Source organism: Furipterus horrens, unplaced genomic scaffold (genome assembly GCF_987537825.1).
Source record: "Furipterus horrens unplaced genomic scaffold, mFurHor1.1.pri manual_scaffold_4, whole genome shotgun sequence".
Lineage (NCBI taxonomy): Eukaryota > Metazoa > Chordata > Mammalia > Chiroptera > Furipteridae > Furipterus > Furipterus horrens.
The window spans coordinates 193,529,476-193,551,109 of NW_028327174.1; the positions used below are offsets into that span (position 1 = coordinate 193,529,476).

At 36.0% G+C, this 21,634-nt stretch overlaps 1 protein-coding gene across 1 annotated transcript in view; it reads right to left on the reverse strand.

Annotated features, from left to right (window-relative positions):
• Window positions 1–20,299, reverse strand: part of LOC150013632 (complement C5-like) — a 35,858-nt gene extending 15,559 nt beyond the window's left edge. Inside the window, exons 1-7 of the mRNA XM_090275254.1 lie at window positions 20,183–20,299; window positions 15,334–15,526; window positions 12,925–13,087; window positions 9,252–9,322; window positions 6,191–6,282; window positions 3,865–3,947; window positions 1,486–1,576 (exon numbers count right to left, since the gene is read on the reverse strand). Of these exons, the coding sequence (XP_090131380.1) occupies window positions 1,486–1,576; window positions 3,865–3,947; window positions 6,191–6,282; window positions 9,252–9,322; window positions 12,925–13,087; window positions 15,334–15,526; window positions 20,183–20,247 (758 nt within the window). The 5' untranslated portion in view covers window positions 20,248–20,299. The remainder of the gene's footprint in view (window positions 1–1,485; window positions 1,577–3,864; window positions 3,948–6,190; window positions 6,283–9,251; window positions 9,323–12,924; window positions 13,088–15,333; window positions 15,527–20,182) is intronic.
• Window positions 20,300–21,634: the final 1,335 nt, after the last annotated feature.

The window sequence follows — 21,634 nt, forward strand, 5'->3', positions numbered from 1 at the left end:
TCCCCTTTTACATCTTTAAAAGCAGCATGTCCTATCTTACTTTTACATGAGATAAATTTTACTTTAATCCTAACTGCATATTGCCTTTTAGTTCAAAACTGAAGTAAGAATAAAGGAAACTTTCTGCACAGAAAATAATACTATAGCAAGAACTAATTTTCCTTATTCAGAGCTTGAAGCAATAAAGTGTCTCCATTAAAAGAAATTAATTTCTATAGGGCCATGTCAGGTGAGCCTTCTTTGTGGTCTAGGCTAAGTAACAAACACTCTATTTTAGGCATAAATGCTGGTAAGAGAGTCAGTATAGGGTAGCATCTGAGGGCATGGACTCTGGAAACAGACAAACCGTGTGACTTATTAGCTGTGCAATCTTGGGCAAAGTACTGAACATGTATGTGTCTCTGTGTTTTTTTTTGTTGTTGTTGTTGTTTGTAAAATGGGGATAGTATAATATCTACCTCACAGAGTTTTTGTAAAGATTAGATGAACTAATATGTACAGATGGTTTCAAAAGAATCTGACACATATAGTTATAAAAATTGGTTATTACTATTAATAACTACATGATATTGTCATTTTTAAATGACCTAAACTTTTGTGGTACATTGCTTGTAAAATAACCCCAATTTCCCACTTCCCCATATATCCACCATCTTTGCAGCTCCTTATGTACCAAAGGTGTGAAGGGAGTCTATTTCCTCTGGGCTGGTCTTACAACTTGCTTTGGACAAAAGAATGTGGTGGAAGTGGTGGTGTCCCAGTCTCTTAGGCCTGTAGGGAGCTTTTATGCTTCCATATTCTGTCTCTGAGCATTTTGTTGCTACAGGCTAGCCTGCTAGATGATAAGAGATACACATGGTCCAATCATCCTTGTAGCTTCAGTTAACTGCCAGCCAACCACCACACGTGTGAATAAGACCCACTTAGACCCCCTAGCCTCCAGCTGACGAGCCAAATGATTGCAGGCCCTTGGGTGGCCCAGCTGAGGAGAGCTTAGTCCAGATCAGCAGAAATGCCCAGCTAACTTATAAGCAGTTATGAATTTAAGACACTGAGTCTTGAAGTATAGTTAGTGCATCACTAGTTGGTTGAGCCATTAAATAATGACAGGAGAGGCGGCTTCATATCTCAATCCCAATATCCCAAGTCAGGCTACTTCCAAAAACAACACAATGATCCTTTAGAATTTTTTATTTTTTATTTTTGCAGGTAAATAACTAACAAAGCTAAAATCAGAACCAGCTCACATCAGAATGAGCAAATAAACTATAGGCAAGATGTCTGGTCAGTCAGTCCCAAAGTCAAGGCAGACATTGCCATTAAGTTACAGATCTCAGCAATACATCGTGCACCTTAGCTTTCACAAAGTTCCATGTCAATTACATATCAATAAAGCTGGGGAAAATCATAGATTCACTTTGGGCAACTATCACCAACAGCTAGATAATGTAGCTGGACAACATGAAAAATAAACAACTTTCTTACCTTGCTATTATAGTAATTTCAAATTTATTGAAGTTCTTATAGCTTATGAAACTATTTTCTGGTTCTATTGAGATAGAAATATGTGGTAACACTGAAAAGAAAAAGAAAAGGGCCATTTACCACTTTAAGTAGAGCAGTTTTCTTTCAGGTATAATTGATGTAACATCAACACAGCACCCACCTGTCATCAGTCTCATTATCGACAATAACAATGACAACAGCACTGGGAAGCCTCCCACTCCACCAACCAGAGGTGGATCCAGCTCTATGTACCAGAAGCACTTTGTTTATACTTAGATTATAGCATTTATTATAAGCAATTGCTTATTTTCTTGACTACAGTGCGGGCTCCTTGAAAATAGACTGTTGTCTGTTTACCCTTGTGTATCTCCCCTCTCACCCTTCTTGTAAGCCTTAAACATAGAAAATGTTTAACAAATGTTTATTAAATTGAAAATCAAAAATTCTTGCTTATTTAATATTTCCCATTTTTTGTCCAATAGATAAAATCCACCCGGTTCCTAAACTCCAGCACAATACTCTGACTTTGGTCAAGAAGAGAGAGGTTATAATTAACTATAAGAAATAACATCCATGTAAGATTAAAAATCAAGAGCAGAAAGGAGTTATCTTTCTATTTTTTGGTATCTTGACTGCCCAAGAGAAAACAATATCACCTGTTTAAATGTCATTGTCTCCTCTTTATACTAACTTGACTGTGTACCAGGGCCTATGGATTCTAATTCTATTAACCCACACAACGGTTAATAGAAAATTGGGTGATTGAGTGACCCTGATACTGTGGACAAAGACTGGCACACAGGTTTAAGTGAGATAGCTGACTTCTCAGATATGGCTTATGTGTCTTCTAGATGGTGAAGGCTAGAAGTAAAAGGACAATGTACTTTGTTGCTCTAGGCAGCATTCCTGTGTTATCATAGATCCAGGCAGGTGTGCTCTCCCCAGGATATAAAGCACAAGGAAATATTCTACTCTTTCATCTAATACCCACTTGTCTTGTAGTAGGAACATTCCTGTCAACGGATATACCCGTGAACACGACAGACACAAACCCTATCATTAATGCACTCACAGTCAAGCAGGGGAGACAGGCATAAGCAACAAATATTGCACAGATAAACACTTAAACTACAGTTATGAAAACTGATATGAAGAAGTACAGAGAATCCTACTCCGGAAAGAGAATGTAGGGAAAGCTTCTCTGAATAAGTGGTATTTCCATTGAGACTTGAAAGATGAGTAGGAATTGGTGAGGCAATGAGGGAGGGGGAAGTGCTCTAGGCAGATGGGACATCATGCACAAAGTCACCAGTGCAGGAGGGAAGTGAGGGAAAGAGTGCTATAAAACAAGGCTGTAGAGGGGAATGCTCAGATAAAAATAATGATCTTGACTTTCATTATATAATAAATGATTTCAAGATTATTTTGGCTAATGCTTAGTGAGAAGAGTTGGAAAACAGAGATAGCAATTAAAAGGCTTTTGCAGTAATCCAGGAGAGAGCCTGGTGATGAACCATGAGGGCGGCCACAGGTAATAAGAGGTGGGTGAATTCTAGATACATACAGGAAGCAGCAAAAACACTTGCAGTGAGGGAGGTCGGTTGTAGTCTTTAAAAGTGGAGCTTCATTGTAACAAATTTGTTGTTACTGTTTTGTGTGTTAATTGTTAAAATTTGTGTATTTATTTTCCATATTCAGAGTCTCCTAACGATTAAAAAATGACTTGAAGAAAAAGAAAGTTAAATTTGATATCAGAGCACACAAATTATCTAATAAACAACTATTAAAATGGAAAGATTAAGCTATTTATAGGTGAAATATTAGTCCATTAATATGATTGATTTCAAAATAAGAATATCTGCAATTTCAAAACAAGAATATCTTTTATTTCCAAATAAATATGTTAGGGATTCATGAAACAGAAGGAAAACAGCACTGGACTAGAGGTAAGGAAATCCAGTTGTTGTCCCCGTTCTGTCACTAATCGATTGTAATGACTTTAGTAAATCATCTGTTAGTCTTTCTGGGTTCCATTGATCTCATCTCTAATTAAGTTTCTCCTAAAATCATAATTCTGGAAAAAGACCTGAGCTATTCAAGCTCCTCCAGGGGCTAGTTCTCTTCAGGTTCTATGATGAGGAACACAGGTGTGCTAATTCAAGGTTAAGATGAGCACGCTGGAACTAGAGCCTAGGCACTGGGACAATCATTTGCACCCCCACTCCCTCCACCAGTACCTCTGACCTTACCAGTGGGCTGTTTCATCCTCAGGGAGTGATTCTACATTAAGTTCATTAATGAAAATTATTGCAAAAGCACTAACTCTTTATAGGTAAACTTTAAATTGTCAGAAATTACCATATTCTTTAACTTCAAAATATGTAGTCCCAGTTGTTGAAAAGTCCTCTTTATATTTAGCTTGAATTTTCCACATACCATATCTGTGAAAGCAAAATATTTAAAATTACATAACTCATTTAAATTATTTTAATTTACCTAGAGGAAAGCTAATCAATTCCTGTTTTAAGGAGGGAGAAGGAAGTAAAGGTGTATATAGCCTAAATATTACACTTTATTTGCAATAAACTGAAATAATTGAGTGTTTTCAGGATAATAGAAACTGTTTAGCAATTAGTTTTTCATACATTATGTTATTTTTTAATGTATATATCTTAATATCATCAACAGCTTTGAACTGAAGAGCTTATGATACTTGAGAATTTACTTGATCCTGGAGCTTAATTATACTAACATAATATTAAAATCTACACTACAGTAGGAAATTCATAATAATGTCTCTGGAAACATATAATACAGGTCAAGCCCATTTAGGTGATAAAATGCACACCTCATGCAAAAGAAACTAGAGCGGGAGACAAAGTATGGTTTGTCTAAAGAGAAAAATGATCTGGGTGTAATTAAAAACTTTCAGTAGAAAATACTTACTGAGCCCTGGATTAAACACTGGAGATTAAAAGTAAACAAGAAAACGAGTCCCTGTCTTCATAGACTTAATAGTTTATGGGAGTTCAAATTTCTTACTTTTCCATTTACCAACAGACTAGACTTTGGAAGTTGCTTAACCTCGTTTGTGAAATGAGAAAGAGAATATCTACTTTGCATATTGGTGATGCATGAATAAATTTCATATTATCATCATCATTAACTCAATGTGCCTGTTATGTTGAAGTGCTAGAGCTATAACAGTGAGCAATACACACATGACCCCTGTCCTCAGGAAGTTTACAGTCTACTGGGGAACAAAAGGAAAAGTATTGTAAATAACTAAACAAATAATTGCAATATGGAAGTAAGTGCCACTAAGAAAATAAACAAGAGAGTAAAAGAAAGAGAGGGACTACGTTAGATCATGTGTCCAGGGATAACCTCTTTGAAAAGGGAGCATTTACCCTGGGTCCCACAAAATAGGAAGAATCAAGTCTTATGAAGAATAAGGTGAAGCACATTCTAAGCAGAGGGGACAACATATGCAAAGGTACTGGGGCAGGAAAGTACTGGCTGTGCGAGGCTACCATGGCTGACACATAATCTGTGACAGAGCAAATGGCCCAAGATGAAAAAATGACAACAGTTGGAGAAATGATAACAGTTATAAAATAGGTTAAATTTTGTGTTACAAAGCATATAATATTTTCAAGAAAGTATATAATTTAAAAATTATCCAGTATATTTAAGTCCACCAATTTAATCCAAATTCCTCGATAATCTTCAGTATAATAAATTAACTGCAAATCCCCTTCGAGAGGGCAAAGCAAAAATGACCATAAAAAGATTTTGCTTTAAAGTAATAATGTAGTCATTGATAGGCGCACCTGTCTTATTAGTTCTACTCTATCCTCGTTGCAGGCAGGGACTGTGGAGTCTTCATTTATATTTCACATCTCTCATTCCCGTTGCACTTTGCACATACCAGGAATGTGTTCACTAAACATTTATTACATTGGGTTCTGCTTAAGCATATTCTTAAATCCTTTAACACGAGGTCAAATGAGAGAAAGGGCTCTGAGAACAACCCCCCTTCTTGAAATATGATAGTCTACGCAGAAAAGACTACAGAAGAGTAATACCTTTATAGCCCTCATAGCAAGGCATAGGACCACACCAGCCTTTTAGACTGATAGTCTCCTAAATTTTCTGAAAGGGTGAAGGGTTGATGGTTTTGAGAGGGAAAAAAAGCCTGAGGCCTATTTTTCCCTCTTCCAAATTTTAATTTCTGTGTGTAAAGCAGATTGATAAGAAATTTAAAAAATCCCCCACCCTCCGCAAAAAAAACTGAGTCTCGCTTCTCATTACTCTTTAAAAGATTTTGCACATCCTCATTTCTTTCACACTGACACCCCTTGTTAACAGTAGGTGGCTTCATTTGACTGGTGATCTGCCTCATCTAAAGTTCCAGGTGTGCTTTTTAGAGAAAACTTTATTAACACATATTTTTAAATTCTTAGGATTAAACAGGGAACAGTGACCAGAGGGGAGGGGGAAGGGGAATAAAGGGGGAAAGAAGGGGAAGGGTCTAGTACGGAACAGGTATAAATGACCCATGGACACGGACAGCAGGGTGGGAACTGACTGTCGGGGAGGGGGTGGGCGGGGCAGTGGAGAGCAATGGCGGGAAAATTTGGACAACTGTATTAGAACAATAAAATAAAATAAAATAAAATACTTAGGATTAGATGGAATCTTGAAGTCAGGAAAAGAGATAATTCCAGTATAATCATTTTCTTCCACAATATCAACTCCTGATCCATCAGGATCCTTTGAATAAAAACAAACAACATCAAAGCACATAAACCACATTAAAAAATTAACTGATTATATACATATACATATATATATATATATATATATATATTTTTTTTTTTTTTTAAGTGGAAGAATGCTCCTGAGAGGGACACACAGGCTAGGTCCTTTTTCTTGAAGGTTTTATTTTTCATTTTTATTTTTTTAAGATTCTATTTATTTGTTTTTAGAGAGAGAGGAAGGGAGAGAAGAGAGGGAGAGAAACATCAATGTGTGCTTCCCTCTTATGCACCCTCAGCCAGGGACCCGGCCCGAAACCCAGATGTGTGCCCTGACTGGGAATTGAACCAGCAACCCCTTGGTTCACAGGCCGGCGCTCAATCCACTGAGCCACACCAGCCTGATTATACTATCTTTGATCTACAGAAGTATTTACTAACAAATACCCACATCTTCAAATTAAATATGAAGGAAAAAGATTATTTAAATGTACTGAAGACAAATAAGGTTCATTTAAGCCACTTCCCTCTCTTTTGGGACCTCTCCTCCATCTCCTGCCCTACCCCCCTCCCGTCAACCCCCTCCCCCCACAAAGGTATGAATCAGCACCCAGGTAGCTTAGTCTCAGGTACCTAGATTAGACCCAACTCTCTGTTGTATAACTAAAAATAGAGTGTACAATATGTGAGGTTATGATCAATCAAATGTGAACTCATAGGATTTATAGATACCAGAATTTAAATTTCTTATCTGTTCATTTGAAATTTCTTAAAGTGAATATACTATAAAATACATTTATTAGTTAGACACTTTATAACTGCTGTATGGTCATCTTGAGCTTGATAAAACATTGAAAAGAGTGAAACACACTTTAAATTTTCATAAAGCTTCCCCATAAGCTTCCTTTTGTGTGTGGGTTTGAAAATTATTGAAACAAGGTTTCTTACTTTCTGTGGACCACATGTAGAAGTCCATTTTGGTCTTAAGCCAGAAATTTATCGCCATATGTCATGACTGAGAAATTCATGGTTGAGATTTTTTTTAATCCTCACCCGAGGATATGCTTATTAATTTTAGAGATAGAGGAAAGGGAGAAAGAGAGGGAAACATCGATCAGGTGCCGCCCATACTGGGGGTCAAAACCACAACCTAGGTATGTACCCTGACCGGGAATCAAACTCACAACATTTTGAGGTACAGGACGATGCTCCAAGCAACTGAGCTACCAGGCCAGGGCCATGGTTGGGATTGTAAGGGTTTTTTTGTTTGTTTGTTTTTTGTTTTTGTTTTTGTTTTTTGTTGCAAAGGTCCATTTTGAAAAAGAATTACAGTCGAAGCCAAGTATCTTCTGAGCTGTCCTTTATCCCTGTGTCTCCTCGCGCACGGTGTTTCTCAGATGATGTTTCTCGAGCGCTGTTTTCAGTCCACTTTCGGCACGTGGATGCCCCACTGCTCTGGGATCGGATCCTCAATCCTGCCTTCCTGGAGCAGCTCTTTTAACGACAACTGGCACCCACTCTTCCCGGTGTAGTGTTAGGTTTCTGCATCACTGAAGCTCCACCACAGAGGGGCGCAGGAGGTGGGATAAATAGCATCTGTCTACAGGCTCTAGGATTTTCCAACAGAAAAAGGGCATTCGAGTGGATGCTGCCTCTCCTTTATCCTCTTCCAGAGTTCCAACGTCAGTCAGCCAGTGTACGTACTAGCCTCATTTCTTACTTCTTCCTGCTGGCATGGCTCACTCATGCTATATAGTACATGGGAGATTCTTCATTATTTTTTTTTACACCTATGGCTATCCTTTTCATTAAGACCCAGCTCAAGGTTTCTTTGTCTATGCTTTTCCAGAAAAGGATTACATCATCCTTTAATCTCATCCCAAATATTTATTCCCTCTGAGCTCATACGTCATGTGTCCTACTGTACAATTTGTTTGGTTTATACTAGTGTTCTGTGGTATCTATCCATATATGTACACCTATTCTCCTAAGCTCAAATCTCGGGTTTCCAAGGAAAAAGCTCACAGCTACCGGACCCCTGCTTTAAGATAATCCAGCCCATGCAGACCCATGCTGCTTCTCCACATATCTAAATTCTGCTCGTTGTTCCAGGCCTAGTTCCAATTTTGGCTCTTTCTTGAAGTGTCCCTTGGCCTCCCTGATCTCTTTGAATTACATGTTATCAATAGCTGTCAAGCACAATCTTTAAACACGTTGATATTTCACAAGTAATTCATTAATAATAGTCAGATGTTAAAGTTTGTAACGGTTTATGATTTTTGTGATTTATAAAGGATTCAAAGTTTTCCTATACATTATTCTTTTTCACTTGTGTTTTGGTAAGGTTTTGTCTTTTGTTTTTCAGTAGGAGAAAAGGTGCTGTAGCCTATAATGAAGGACCATTACTAATATACCTACTGTTAATAGGTAAGCAGTTAGTATTTCTCTGCAGAAATCTTAAGGGATTGTGGCACAAACTGGGTAAGACCACGGGAGTTTATTGCACATGTACATATCATCAATTATGTGTGTCATGGCTGATAAAAGGTTGATAACTGCTAATCTTTATCTAATGGTTTAGCACTATTTTTCACATGTGTTAGTATGTTAGTTACTAAACTCTAAGTTCCTTAAGTGTAAGTACCATTGACTGTAATTCTTTATCTTGAAGTATACAAATTTTAAAATCTCTTGTAGGTATTCAATTAATTCTTAGTGATTGATTGATGTTCTTGAAAAAGTACATCATGAAGGATGTATTTAAGTGATTCCGTCTAAAATCTTAAGTTGTTGGGATTTAATTTTCAAGAACTCTTTACACATGCCTATTTGAGAGCTAGAGACCTACAATGTTATACTCACAGCAAGTGTTCAGTCTTCATTTACTGAACATTGAATGAGCCAGTACGGTATTAGGGAGGAGCTATGAAATAACATATCCTATTCTAAAGGTGAGTTAAATTATTTAGATAAATAATTACTTACTGTGAAAGTTAAGACAGTTTCTCTTTTGGCTGGCTTCAAGTCATCATTCAGTGAATAAACTCTAACCTTTACTGTAAGAATAATTGATAGGATCAAAAACTCTATTAAACACAGGGTATTTTGGTTTTTAACAATAATCATCTTTAAAAGAGATGTCTCATTAAAATGAATCAATATGTGGTCAATACACCAAAATCCATTTTTAAAGGAAAGAAAAAGTTTGCAGATATGTAAATTACTAATTCTAGTGAATTTAAATACAGTTCATTTGTTAAAATATATTTACATACAACCTTTTCTGTAATTAGGCCATTGTTGATCAAGAATTTCACAGTAGCAAAATAGTACTGTCTACCATATGCTTATATAGGAATATAATACATTGTCTCATATTAGAGTTGAAGATTTTAATGGAAAATTAGGTAGTTTGATTCACATTATATAGTCTTATAAAAAGACCCCTAATGATCTCTTACTGTTGCTAAAGGAACCTTAGAATTGTATGGTGTTGTTGTATTTATTGAGCCAGATCATACAATTGTTCTCTCATTGTTAAAATAATAATGTCAGTGGCTCAATAACAATTAGTTCTCTTCCATTCCTTTTTGTCAGTTAGTAGATCCCCCACCTTTTAAACAAATGCATCTGCTCAGCTTTAACTCGTAGCTGCTTGGGATATGCTTACCTAGTTCCAATGATGTAATTGTTACTCCTCTAGGCTTTTACTGATGCTCCAATCATTTCATGGCCAAAACTCCTCCCACAAAATAAAACTTAACTGGCACCATAAACTTTTTAAAAGAGTATTATGCAAAGCTCTACATAAGAAGCCAATTAATATCTCTAAAACTGGTTTCATTAAGACCATAAGAATATTCAGTAAATCCCCCCCACCCACAACTCTGCTATCCCCTTTCCCTCACCCCTGTCTCCAACCCCGAATTCTCCCTTCTGCCTAAGGAACGCACGTGGTCCAGGCCTGCGCATCCCTGGGATGCTTACCGTAGGCAGTATGCTGCAGAAGCTCAGGCCCTGGAGTTCAAAACTTAGGTTTCACTCCTGCTTCTGCCACAAGTGTGCTCCTAAGCGTAATAATCCCTCTAAGTCTTACTTCTCTTACCTGCAGAACAGGGCAGCTAATGTTTGCTTCATAGTGTCATGAGGACTAAATGCGACAAAGCTTTTGCACAACCTGGCACCTAATAACTAATCAATGAATGTTTCTTATTTCTATGGCTCCTACTTCTCTACTTTCTAACAAATTTGCGCTGAGGTTAGAAATTTAATCATGTCTTCAGAGCAATTGTGTATTGGAGGCAAGATCGATAAATTTTTGTGCCAAAGATATGACTTTTTGAGTTTTAAAAAAGGTATTAAGTGCCTTCTCCGTGCAGGCACTATGCTAGGCACAGAGCTATGTGGTGAAACGAATCAGACATGGAAACCTTCTAACAGAGCGGAGGAGAAAGGCAGACACCGGGTCACACAAGCAGATGTACGAATCCGGAGATGAGAGGTGCTGCAAGGACACTTCCTGGCTTCCTAGGAGTGTTGTCAGGGCTGCCCTCTGTGAGATGACGTGTAAGGGTTGAGTAGGAGGTCATAAGGCAATGGAGGGGGCGTGACTGTAGCGGGCAGAGGTACACAGGCCTTAATCTGGATGGGACAATGGGGTGAGCAAGCACCTGAAAAGGGGTCAACCTGGCTGGTGTCTAGACGAGGGGGAGTGTGCTGGATGATGCAGCTAGAGGGAAGGCAGGACACAGGCATATGGAACTGAAGGATTTGGGTCCCTGTTCTGGAGTCCTTTATCCTATAAAGCCTTGAAGACTTAAGCCTTTATCTTAAAGATGCTTACACTAAAAATCCCTCAAGGCTCTTCAGATTAAATGTGTGCATCAGGACATTCGAGCTATAAATAGCAAGATTCAATCAATTTTAAAAGAATTACTTTTAAGTAATTATTTTTCTTCTGTGTACATACATTTTGTCTTACTCCACAGACTAAATAATAATGAAAATGCTTTCCTGGTGCTGACTCTGCGCTAGACACTTTTTAAAAGTGCTTTCCACATAAGAATTCACTTAATTCTCACAACTTTATGAGGTAAGTTCTATTATGATTTTCATTTTGCAAATGAGGAAAATGAGGCTCAAAGAGCCTGAGTAACTCATGCAGGGTCACGGAGCTAATCACAGCCTGAGCTAGGATGTGAACCCAGACAATGTGGCTCTAGAGTCTGCTTAGTGAAAATTAGAGGAAAGTTCTCTGGTTTTCCTCTATGATTGGAACAGATGAAGGTACCAAGTCTTCTTAGAGTAAAGCCCTGATAGAGAAATAATATATGAGTCTGTTCTTAAGGGAAGCCTTGACAGCTAAGAAAGGTCCCGGGGCTTTGGGTATCAGACTACTTACTGGACAAAGACTGGGGACCCTAAGTGGTACGAAGTGTTAATAAGCCCCAATTAATGAAGCATCTTCTAATATAGAAGGAGGATAAGGCAAGGATATATTTGTTTCCGGATATAATTATGTTCAAAAGGGCCCAAGCTTTATAGGCAGAGACTACCTCCCTGTATACCGAGTCATCTTGTTTGAGCGAAAAGATGGTACTGTTTCGGCAATGTTATTCTGCCCAAACCATGAGCAATATTCCACCCTCTCTAGGCCTTTCCTTCCTGAACTGAACATAACAGGTGCTTCTGCTGAAATGGTAATGGTGTCGGCCTGTTCTATCCCACTGTCGTCATCATCACCATCACCCAAAGTTTAGCAAATGTGCACTGTATGAAAAGTTTTTCAACAAAGCTGGCTAATCCTCCCTCCCTTCTCCAGTTCTTCACCAACAATATCATTATCAAAGAAAGCCCCATAATCTTCCCATCCCATATATACCTCTCTCATAATTCCATATTTACTGTACTCCAAAGTCATTGATGATGAGAGGGAGCTATGGGGGAATCAAAGACTTGCAGACACTTATATTTGGGCACCATTCACACTTTTCTGGGTTTTACTTTTGGTTCTTTAGGAATAAGTCCAGTTCTTCCTCAATCACAGAGTTTTGACAGGCTATCCTACCCTTTCCCTCTCTAACAGAAGAACCATAAATATGAAATAATGTTCTAATAGGAACTTTTTAAGGTAGAGTCCCCTAATAAAAATAATATTCATATATTTCTATGATCTAGTTTATTCTTTGCTGAAATATTATATCTTCTAGGGTTGGAGTTGTTTTCTGAATTTGAGGATTAGCTCCAAAGTAGTAGAACTTTTTAAATGAATGTGCCTCTATAGTAAATTATTTTCCCATTGCAAAAATTATAGTATTGACAATTACATCTTATGCTTGTTTAATAAACAAAATACAACACAACAATTCACAGTTTTTAAAAAGCTTTTTCTACATGGAAATAACTGATAGGGCAGATTATGTAATTATTGATTTTGCAATTTATATGCATTTAAAATTTATATTTAAAATCAAATTTTTATTTAATTGTTCATTCAGTAATTACCATATACATGGTATTTGTAAGTATAAAAGTCACTGGGAATTGAGACTCTTTTAAACAAATTGGAAACCTGTCTCCAGTTAATTGCAAGTGTTAAAAAGCTCTACAGTATAGTGTCAATTGTCCTTCCCAGGGAAAGAAGCATCTTGTACTCTACCTGACTGTTCCGGAGTATAAATAGGTTTGTCTGTTTGAATGAAGAGGAATCCATTGTCAGTGGTTATTGGCATTTTTTTTGATTTTGAAAAATGCTTTGATACAACATCCAAATACACATGTGAACCTAAGTTTTGTCCTCCAGACAATTGTTTGGGTTGTATCTGTAACAGAAAATATTGATGAAAAAGAGTATGTTAATGTTAAGGTTATAAAACATGTTGACTTTCTAAATACCATTGTAATCTCATTAGAAGGAAAAGTAAGTATGTGTATTTAATCATTTAAAAAGCAGTAGGGGAGCCAGCATAGCAAATAAATTTTGCCCAAAGCCCTTCAGTATTAAATACCTTAACCAAAATTTAGCTTTAAGCAATTAAAAGTGTTTCCTAATTGTTACATGCATTTAGTAAAACTATTTAAGCTACAGAAGCTCTCTTAATGAACTTTTATCAGCTTGGTGGATTAGCCCAGGTCTCCGTTCCCTACATTCAACATCCTGACTGATACCAGGACATTGTGTATTATAGCTACATCCTTCTGCTCCCACCAGTTGAGCTGTACACTTTCCAACACTTGTAAGTCATTGTAATTATCTACTTCACATGCACAGTATGCAAATTTAATACATAAAAAGTAATAAAAGAAAGATAAGTGCTTTTGTGAAAACTTGGGATTTGGGCACAGGATAAAAATTAATCCCTAAAATCAACTGCTGTAAAAGTTGGGAAAACAGTAAAACTCTATAAAGATTCTGCACTCAGATTCTTTGCAAGTGTCTCTAAGTTCTTTCTTCACTTTAAAGAAACATAAACTGTAGAACAAAGATCATTTGTTAAAGGTATGGCGCACAATAAATAAGATTTGATATTCCAATCGGTGGGCCTGCACTTAAAGAAAAGACCTTGGCACAATATCAAACAATTAACAAATAAAGATGCATTACAATGTTAAGATAAAATTAAATGCTAAAAATATGCATCAATTTTTATGATTTCTCCACCTTATTCTTCTTTCCAATTAACCATCGAAGTTAGCACTGTTCAAATAGAACTTTGTGATGATGGAAATGTTTTATTTTCTCTGCAGCCCAATATAGCAGCCACCAGTCACATGTGGGTATTTGAGCACTTGATATGTGGCTGATGTGACTGAGGAACTAAATTTTTTGTTTTCGTTAAATCTGATTGATTTTAACTTAAATGTAACAGCTGCATGCGGCTAGTGGCTACCTTGAGTCTCATAAGATAAGAGTGTCTGATGAAAATAACACTTTTGGGAGATGAATTTTAATTCTTAAGAAGCCCTAATAAGTGTAAATATTTGTTAAGAGACTAGAGCACTTGCCACCAAAAACACTAATAAAAGAATTCCTACATTTGGTTGAATTTATTTAGATCAATTTCTCAAACCTGAGTAACACGTGTATACATATCTCTTTTAAAGGATAAAAGGTCTTCCTTTTAACCTTTATTATTTTTACTGCAATATTACTAAAATATGTACAATCCTAAAACTAGGTATACTCTTATGTCTATGACTTTTATATAATTATAAAATCAAAATACATTTACAAAATAAATTCAAAATGCTAAAAATCAATATAATTATAATTTTAAACTCTATAAAATTTCAAATTTAATTTTTTTTTTAAGAACTCACTTTTAAGAAACATTGGTATAAATGAACCCCAGAACCCCTTCCAGGTCTGGTAATATTTGATTTTTCTGGTTCCTGATTTTTAAGTTTTAATTGGACCTTAAAATAATATTTTGGTTATATTTATTCGTGAATAAATACTAAGTATGGAAAATTATTTTTAGTTATCAGAATTTTTTAATGAGTTGCAAGCACTTTTCTAACCAAGCTGTATCATATCTTAATAGAAGAAAAATTTATTTGATCAAGGTTGCTTTTCCTATCAACTACAGGTGGTCAGTGAGAGCTATTCACTTCAGTAATCAATAATTTATTCGTTTTAGAAACTGTAATTGTAGAGTATTGGAATTTAAACAAACATTCAATAGCATTGATGGCTTTCTGTAGGCAATACATTACAGATCAACATGCATACTCATATTTCTCTATTTCTTTGTAAGGATAATCTTCACAGAAAATAAGCATTTTCAATTCATTTTCAAATACTTACACATTAGTACAATTTTATTTTCTAATAAGAACGTTATAATTTACATGTGTTGCTCAAAACACAGACACAATTGTCCTTCTTAGAATTTTCTGTTTCCTTCATAATATCATTAGTGACAGACATACATCAGCTAACAATTCCACAGAAGTATTGTATAATGGTATAAATGACCAAATCTCTATGATATCACATTTTAAATTCTGTACACATTTTATTGAGAATATTCTGTATATATAAAGAAAATAAAGGATAAATACATACTGTTAAGATTGCAGAGTTTTGGAATTTATTGTCTGCGGATAAACTAACAGATTTTGAAGCAAAACTAAATTTTTTATCAGGATAACTTTTAATGGAGATTATTGCATCAAATGCTTCAGTGTATCCATAAACTTGAATGACAACGTTTTCGGATGCTCCAACACGAAGTACTCTTGGTGCTGATATGACATACCTGTTGAAACAGGAAAAGAAAAGAATCAGTATCTCTATATAAAATATTTTGTTATACTTCTGATTTTTTTAATCTCACTTGATATATTCAATTTAAAATAGGCCCCTTTTCTCAACTTAAGAATGATTTTTTTTAATTAAAATTTATTTGTGATCTATGGTAATTTCAGCATAGTTTACAAGAATTAATAGCTTGAAATCAGGACTCAAAAAAATAACACTGGAGATTTAGTTACCATTTAGAAAGGCAGTAATAGTACATGCTCTGAGCTACTGCAGCAAAGGAAGACTTAATGATGTTGACTAGAACAAGTACATAGAGTCACTATTTTTGCCCAATGAAGGAAAAACAACATAGTTACCAGTGATTGAACTGCAGGTCTGCCATCTACTGGCTGAGTAACTGTAATAAATCACTTCCCCTCTCAAGAGACTAAATTAACTGAAAATATCACCTTCTTTACCAGGCTGAGCAAAGGATGAAATGAGATTATGTATATGAAAGCATTTAGTATGCTTAGTACTCAGTAAATGTTAAGATTCATTAATTCCACTGAATTATTTGAAAGGAAATAATCTTAGAAGTATTGCTGTTATCCTAGTGACTCGATTTTTAAAAAGGATAGAATAAAAGCAATCTTGGGGGAATGCATTTGAAAATGGAAGTACTTAAGAGTCCTTAGAGAGCAAATCATCACAATCATACGATAATAATGGTAATAGCAATCACTGAGTGCTTATCATATATGAGAGTCTGTAGCAGCCCCTTATCTACACTTCTTTTAATCTTTACAACAGGCTAATGAGTAGACACTATTGTTTTCTTATTGTACAAGTGAGAAGAGGTATATTTGAGGAAGGCCACCTGGCTTATCAGAGAATGAGGAAGGACTTTATATTCACTTCTCTTCTAGTTGTTTTGTGTTAAACTGAGGTCAAAGCTACAAGCTTTGTTCACAACCACAGGCTGTTCCCTGGGTTTTATTTTCCATGTGATTTATACAACAATGAAAATTAATATGCTTTTGAAATAAAAATGTTAAATGTGTGATTTTTTCATTGTTTATTAAAAGAAAACCTACAAATATAAACTAGGTTATTAATTATATGTCACAAAGTATATCATTTGAATAGGGAGAGCTATTGTACTTATGCTATTACATAGAAAAAAAAGTGTTTCAACCCAAAAGGTCATCATGATTGACTGATTCAAGAGGCCAAACAGCCAGCCCATCATTCCAACTGGCAGAATTATTGCAGGCTCCTGTCAACATTTTGACATTTAGTAAGTCTTTTCAAATCAGTAAGTCTTTAGTAACACTGAAATTACTTCAGGAGCAATTAAATCATTTAAAGCATCTGGCAGTTCTACATGACACCTAATCTGGAAACATTTAGAGTCAAATAGTGACAGAGAGGAGAGGATCTCCAGACTTCCAACCATCATCTGATTTCCCCATGTGCTTACCCAGGAAGAGCAGACAATGAGAAAACTGTAGCTTTGATGATAATAAGGCACGTTTGCAGAAACCTTGCCATGTGCTCAGCATCATTTTATGTACTTTCTGCATATGTAAACCCACCATGTTGCTACAACCACTCTGTGGGGAAGGTCTTATTATTACCCCATTTTACAGATGAGAAAACAGAGAACTAACTCACCCAAGGTCACAGAGCTAATAAATCATAGAATTAGGAGCTGATCCCTAGCATCCTGTTTCCTGAATTAACACTTGGAATTGCTGTACTACACTGAATTTATCAAGAGTTTTACAAATCTGGGGGTGTGGGGGAGTATTTTAATTTTAGTATTCTTAGAAGTTTTATATTTTTTGGTTTAGTATTGTTTTAATTTTAAATTGTCACTGTGGTAGTGAAACAAAATATTTAGTTTCCAAGTTCCTAGAAGATAGCTTTGGAATGATTCTTCATACAGACTTTGGTCCTTATGGATGTATCAGTAGCACAATCTAATCTAAAGAATTTCATACTTTTCTTATTTTCTTTCAATAGTTGCAGAGCAACAGGCCACTGAGCTTGCAGGGGGACAAAAATGTCACTTTGGTCTCTACCTCAAATGTTGTTTCCCCAGATACTTGCAAGGCTTGCTCCCTTACTTCCTTTAAGCTCTGTATGAGTGCCTTCAAAAACCTTATCTGTCCACATTTTCAAATAGTTCCCCATTATTTCTTTATTCTATTACTCTCCTTTACTTTTTTCTTCATAGCATTAAAAACTATCTGACCTTATTCATTCATTCATCAGTTCATCCTTCATTGGTTCATTCATTTACTCTTATTTGCTTCTCCCACTAGATGGAAGCTCTATACCATCTACTATATCCTATCACATGGTAGGTGCACGATAAGTTTTTAATGAATCGATCAATTATTAAATTTATTAATTTAATTGACTGATGACATGTAAGTGATATACTCTCACTTTTTTTTAAGAGAAAGAGAGGCAATGCTAATTAAGAGCAAGTACAAGTTTAGTAGAAAAAATTCAGAACCAGGGGACCTAGGTTCTAGTCCTAGTCCTAGTTCTACCACTTACTCTCAATCTCTTTGAACTTCAGCCACTTGTCTTTCAAAAAGGAGTAAATAAAAACTACTTAAGATACCGGGGTGTTTTTAGCAATGTAATAAAATCAGTGACATCCTAACTACACATTTATATTCATAACATAGTGTACATATGTATACATTTATGACAAACTGGAAAAAAATGGTAAAGAGAAATCCTCAATACTAGTCCTGCTTCTGTCTCTCTTTAGCAGTATGATCTTTGGCAAGTCACCTCCCCTGTCTGCTCTTATCCTCATATGTGAAATGTGTAGGATCAATTAGACACTCTTCAGTTCCTTTTCAATAATGTTGAGGCAAGAGAGAAAATTCCTGGGCAAGTGGAATGAGGAAACTGAGACAAGAAAATCACACAGGGCCAAACAGTTTGAGCAACTTAACAGCCAGCAAGAACTTATCTCCCTGACTGAAGGACACTTGAGAGTGAATGGCTATTACCTCTTCTTCCTAACCAAACATTACATAGCTTAAAACTTCCGACCCTGGGCAATAAAGAACAAAGAATCAGGTAATGTCATTTGTGCCAAGGACAAATGAAGTCAGGGAAACAAATAACAAAAACACCATTAAAAGCCAGACAGACCCAAGATAAAAGTAAAACCATATAACGGAACAAAACATATTCTCAACCCTCTGTGTGCTCATTATGATGCATCAGCATATTCAAAAAAATGGAACTGGAAAACTAATAAATATTCTGCTAACTCCTCCCCTAAGATTCTAACTGCAGAAAAAAGATAAAAAGCCTTCAAAATGAAGACGCAGTGCAGGCTTATCCTAGCGCACACCCAGGCCCATTCCCAGGCATAAACGTTTTATTTCCTCCTAAATTCTAAGGGTACTAAGGAGACTTTCAGCCAGGGGAGCAGTGGGCAGTGACAGCTCAACCCAGGCTTACCCCCTGATTGTGTCTCCAGGGCCCCCTTTTTCTGACTTCCAGGGGAGTTAACAACAGAATACTGCTTTGCCTCATTCCTTTCCTAAAACCTTTCTAGGGAACCAGCAGAATATAGTGTTCCCTCACTTATCGCGGGTATTATGTTCTAGACCCCGCCACGAAGTACGAACCTTACATTTATTCTACACTCTTAAACCTACGTAACTTTAACAACGTACTTATACAGTACCGCAAAATCCTGCAATATAGCTAAAAATCCGTGATAAATAATTAAATACACTATTTTTTAAAATGCCGAGATAAGTGAACTGCGATATAGAGAGGAACTACTGTACCGCCCATGCTCTCATCTATTACTTCTTCTACCCTAAGTCCTCTGTCCCTGTAACCTTTGCTTCCCAGGTGCGCTAACAGCAGAATGCGACCCTGGCTTATTCCCTTCCTGTAACTTTTCTAGAGAAACAGCAGAATACTGCCCAGACCCTCTCCTGCTACTTCTTCTATGCTAAGTCTTTCCTTTAAGTTTTCCCTTCGTTTCACTGTACCCAGCCTTAGTAAATGTATTCTCAAAATCACCTGGACTTGTGCTGTGACATCTTTCCTACTCAAAAGTCAAGAACCCACACACTATAGGCCGGCCTGAGGCAGACCTGCTCCAGGCTGGTGCCTATCCAGTAACAATGTTATTCCAGAGAGAAAATCACTATTTTAAGACACAATTTAAAATGTACAGTATTTTAATAATAACACTAAACATTGTGAAGAATGAGCTCATAAATATGAAAGTAATCACGATAGCTTTAAAAATCACTATATTAGGATTAACCCCAAGTAACTCTTGCTTCACTATGCACAGCATATAGGAAACACAAAGGAAACTGTGCACTAAATATAAATAAGCGATAATGACAAGAAAGTTTATTATCTAGAGTTTATTTTTGTGCTTTTTCGAAGAGGAATTTGAATAATCACTGATGTAATTTACAAAAAATAGCAATCCCATAAAAGCTGTCATGTTGTTAGCTATTCATCAAATCAAAATACTTCCATGACTTTTTTCTTCAGAGATGAGAAAGTAGAAGGTAATTTTCAAAGGAACACAAAAAATTGAATTTACTTTTCACTCATTACAACTAAGATGCTTTGGAAAAAGAAATTGGGATCTTTTACTTACGTTTGTTGCTGTCCCCAACTTCTCCCCAGGAAGATTAAAAAACAAAGTATGCCCCAAAGGTCCATGGCTGGAGACAGCAGTAAACCATGGGTATAATCCTTCTGAAGTTACCTGCCTTTTAAATAAACCCAGTTTAAAGGATTTGAGTAAATTAGTTTTCTGGTTAATTATTGTCAGAAAGAGGGACTCCTAAGCAGGAAAAATAAAATTGGAACTGAAACAACATTTAATGCCCAGGTATAAAGGCAGGAGATGTTTTATAGGGATTTATACCTAGAGAATTTGTTCTAATTAATATAATAAAGGGTTCTCACATGCGTGTTTGACACTACAATGAGTGGCTTAAAGCTAGAAACCAGTAAGTCTCATTGCCTTTGGCCTTCCCTCTTTTGACCGGGCAACTACTTTGAACTTATATTGCCTGTGAGCATTTGTTTGGTTTAGACAGGACTCACTAGATGTTCTTTCTAGACAAGTCCTGGGCAATAGGGGTTGTTGGCACTGGCAATGGCCTAAGGATAAGCTGAGTCTGCAAAAAAGGTCTATGGAATAGTCCCTTGGTCTATCCCAGTCTAGAGAAGAAGCTGAACACTAGGCAGAGGAAAGTTTGTGACAGGCAATGAAAATGCCATGTTGAGCATGCCAACCTCATTCTTTAGGAAATAAGTAACCAGTCAAATACTTTAATATTTAGTAAGGAATGGATATTTTCCAATATCTATTAATTTATACACCACAGATAGAAAATTTATATCCATTCAGACACAGAATATCTTTCTTTGTTAAAAAATAAGCTCATGTTATACCTTTCAGTAAGGATCTTATAAGAGCTCGAGAGAATCAAAGTATTCTATAACAAATGTGTCTAGTAATCAATTTAGAATAAAATACCATCTTATCTTTAAGATTTTATGATGTTTATATCTACTAGAAAACTTTTTATTCACTATCTTTCTTTTATTAGCACTCATTTCTACCTTAGTAATAATAAGTACTCTATTTTACAATAATAAAACAGACTTCTCTAACTATTATTCTAAAATTCAGATGTTTAATGGTCACATTGGCACTCCTTGCTTTGAATTTATAAGTTTTCATTTTACCAATACTTTAGTACTGAATTCATTAGGAAAAAAAGGCACACAAAGGAAATTTAGTATACAAATTTTAATAAAGGTATCTCTTGCATATGTTATTAAAATGGTAACAATATGCCACCATTGCCAGACCATCTAGCCCATTTGTTTCAAAAACCCTGTAAAATGATTAAACTGGGTTGTGAAAGATGGGTCAAGCTAAAACAAACGAAGTACTCTTGCCATCATTTTCGGGAAAAGATATTAGGGGAACATGAGAACAGTCAAATCATCATAGACGATAATTGTATGTTAAGCTCAAGTTCATCTGCTTGTGTAATAAAGTCAATATTGGTACATGATATTGGTTTCTCCG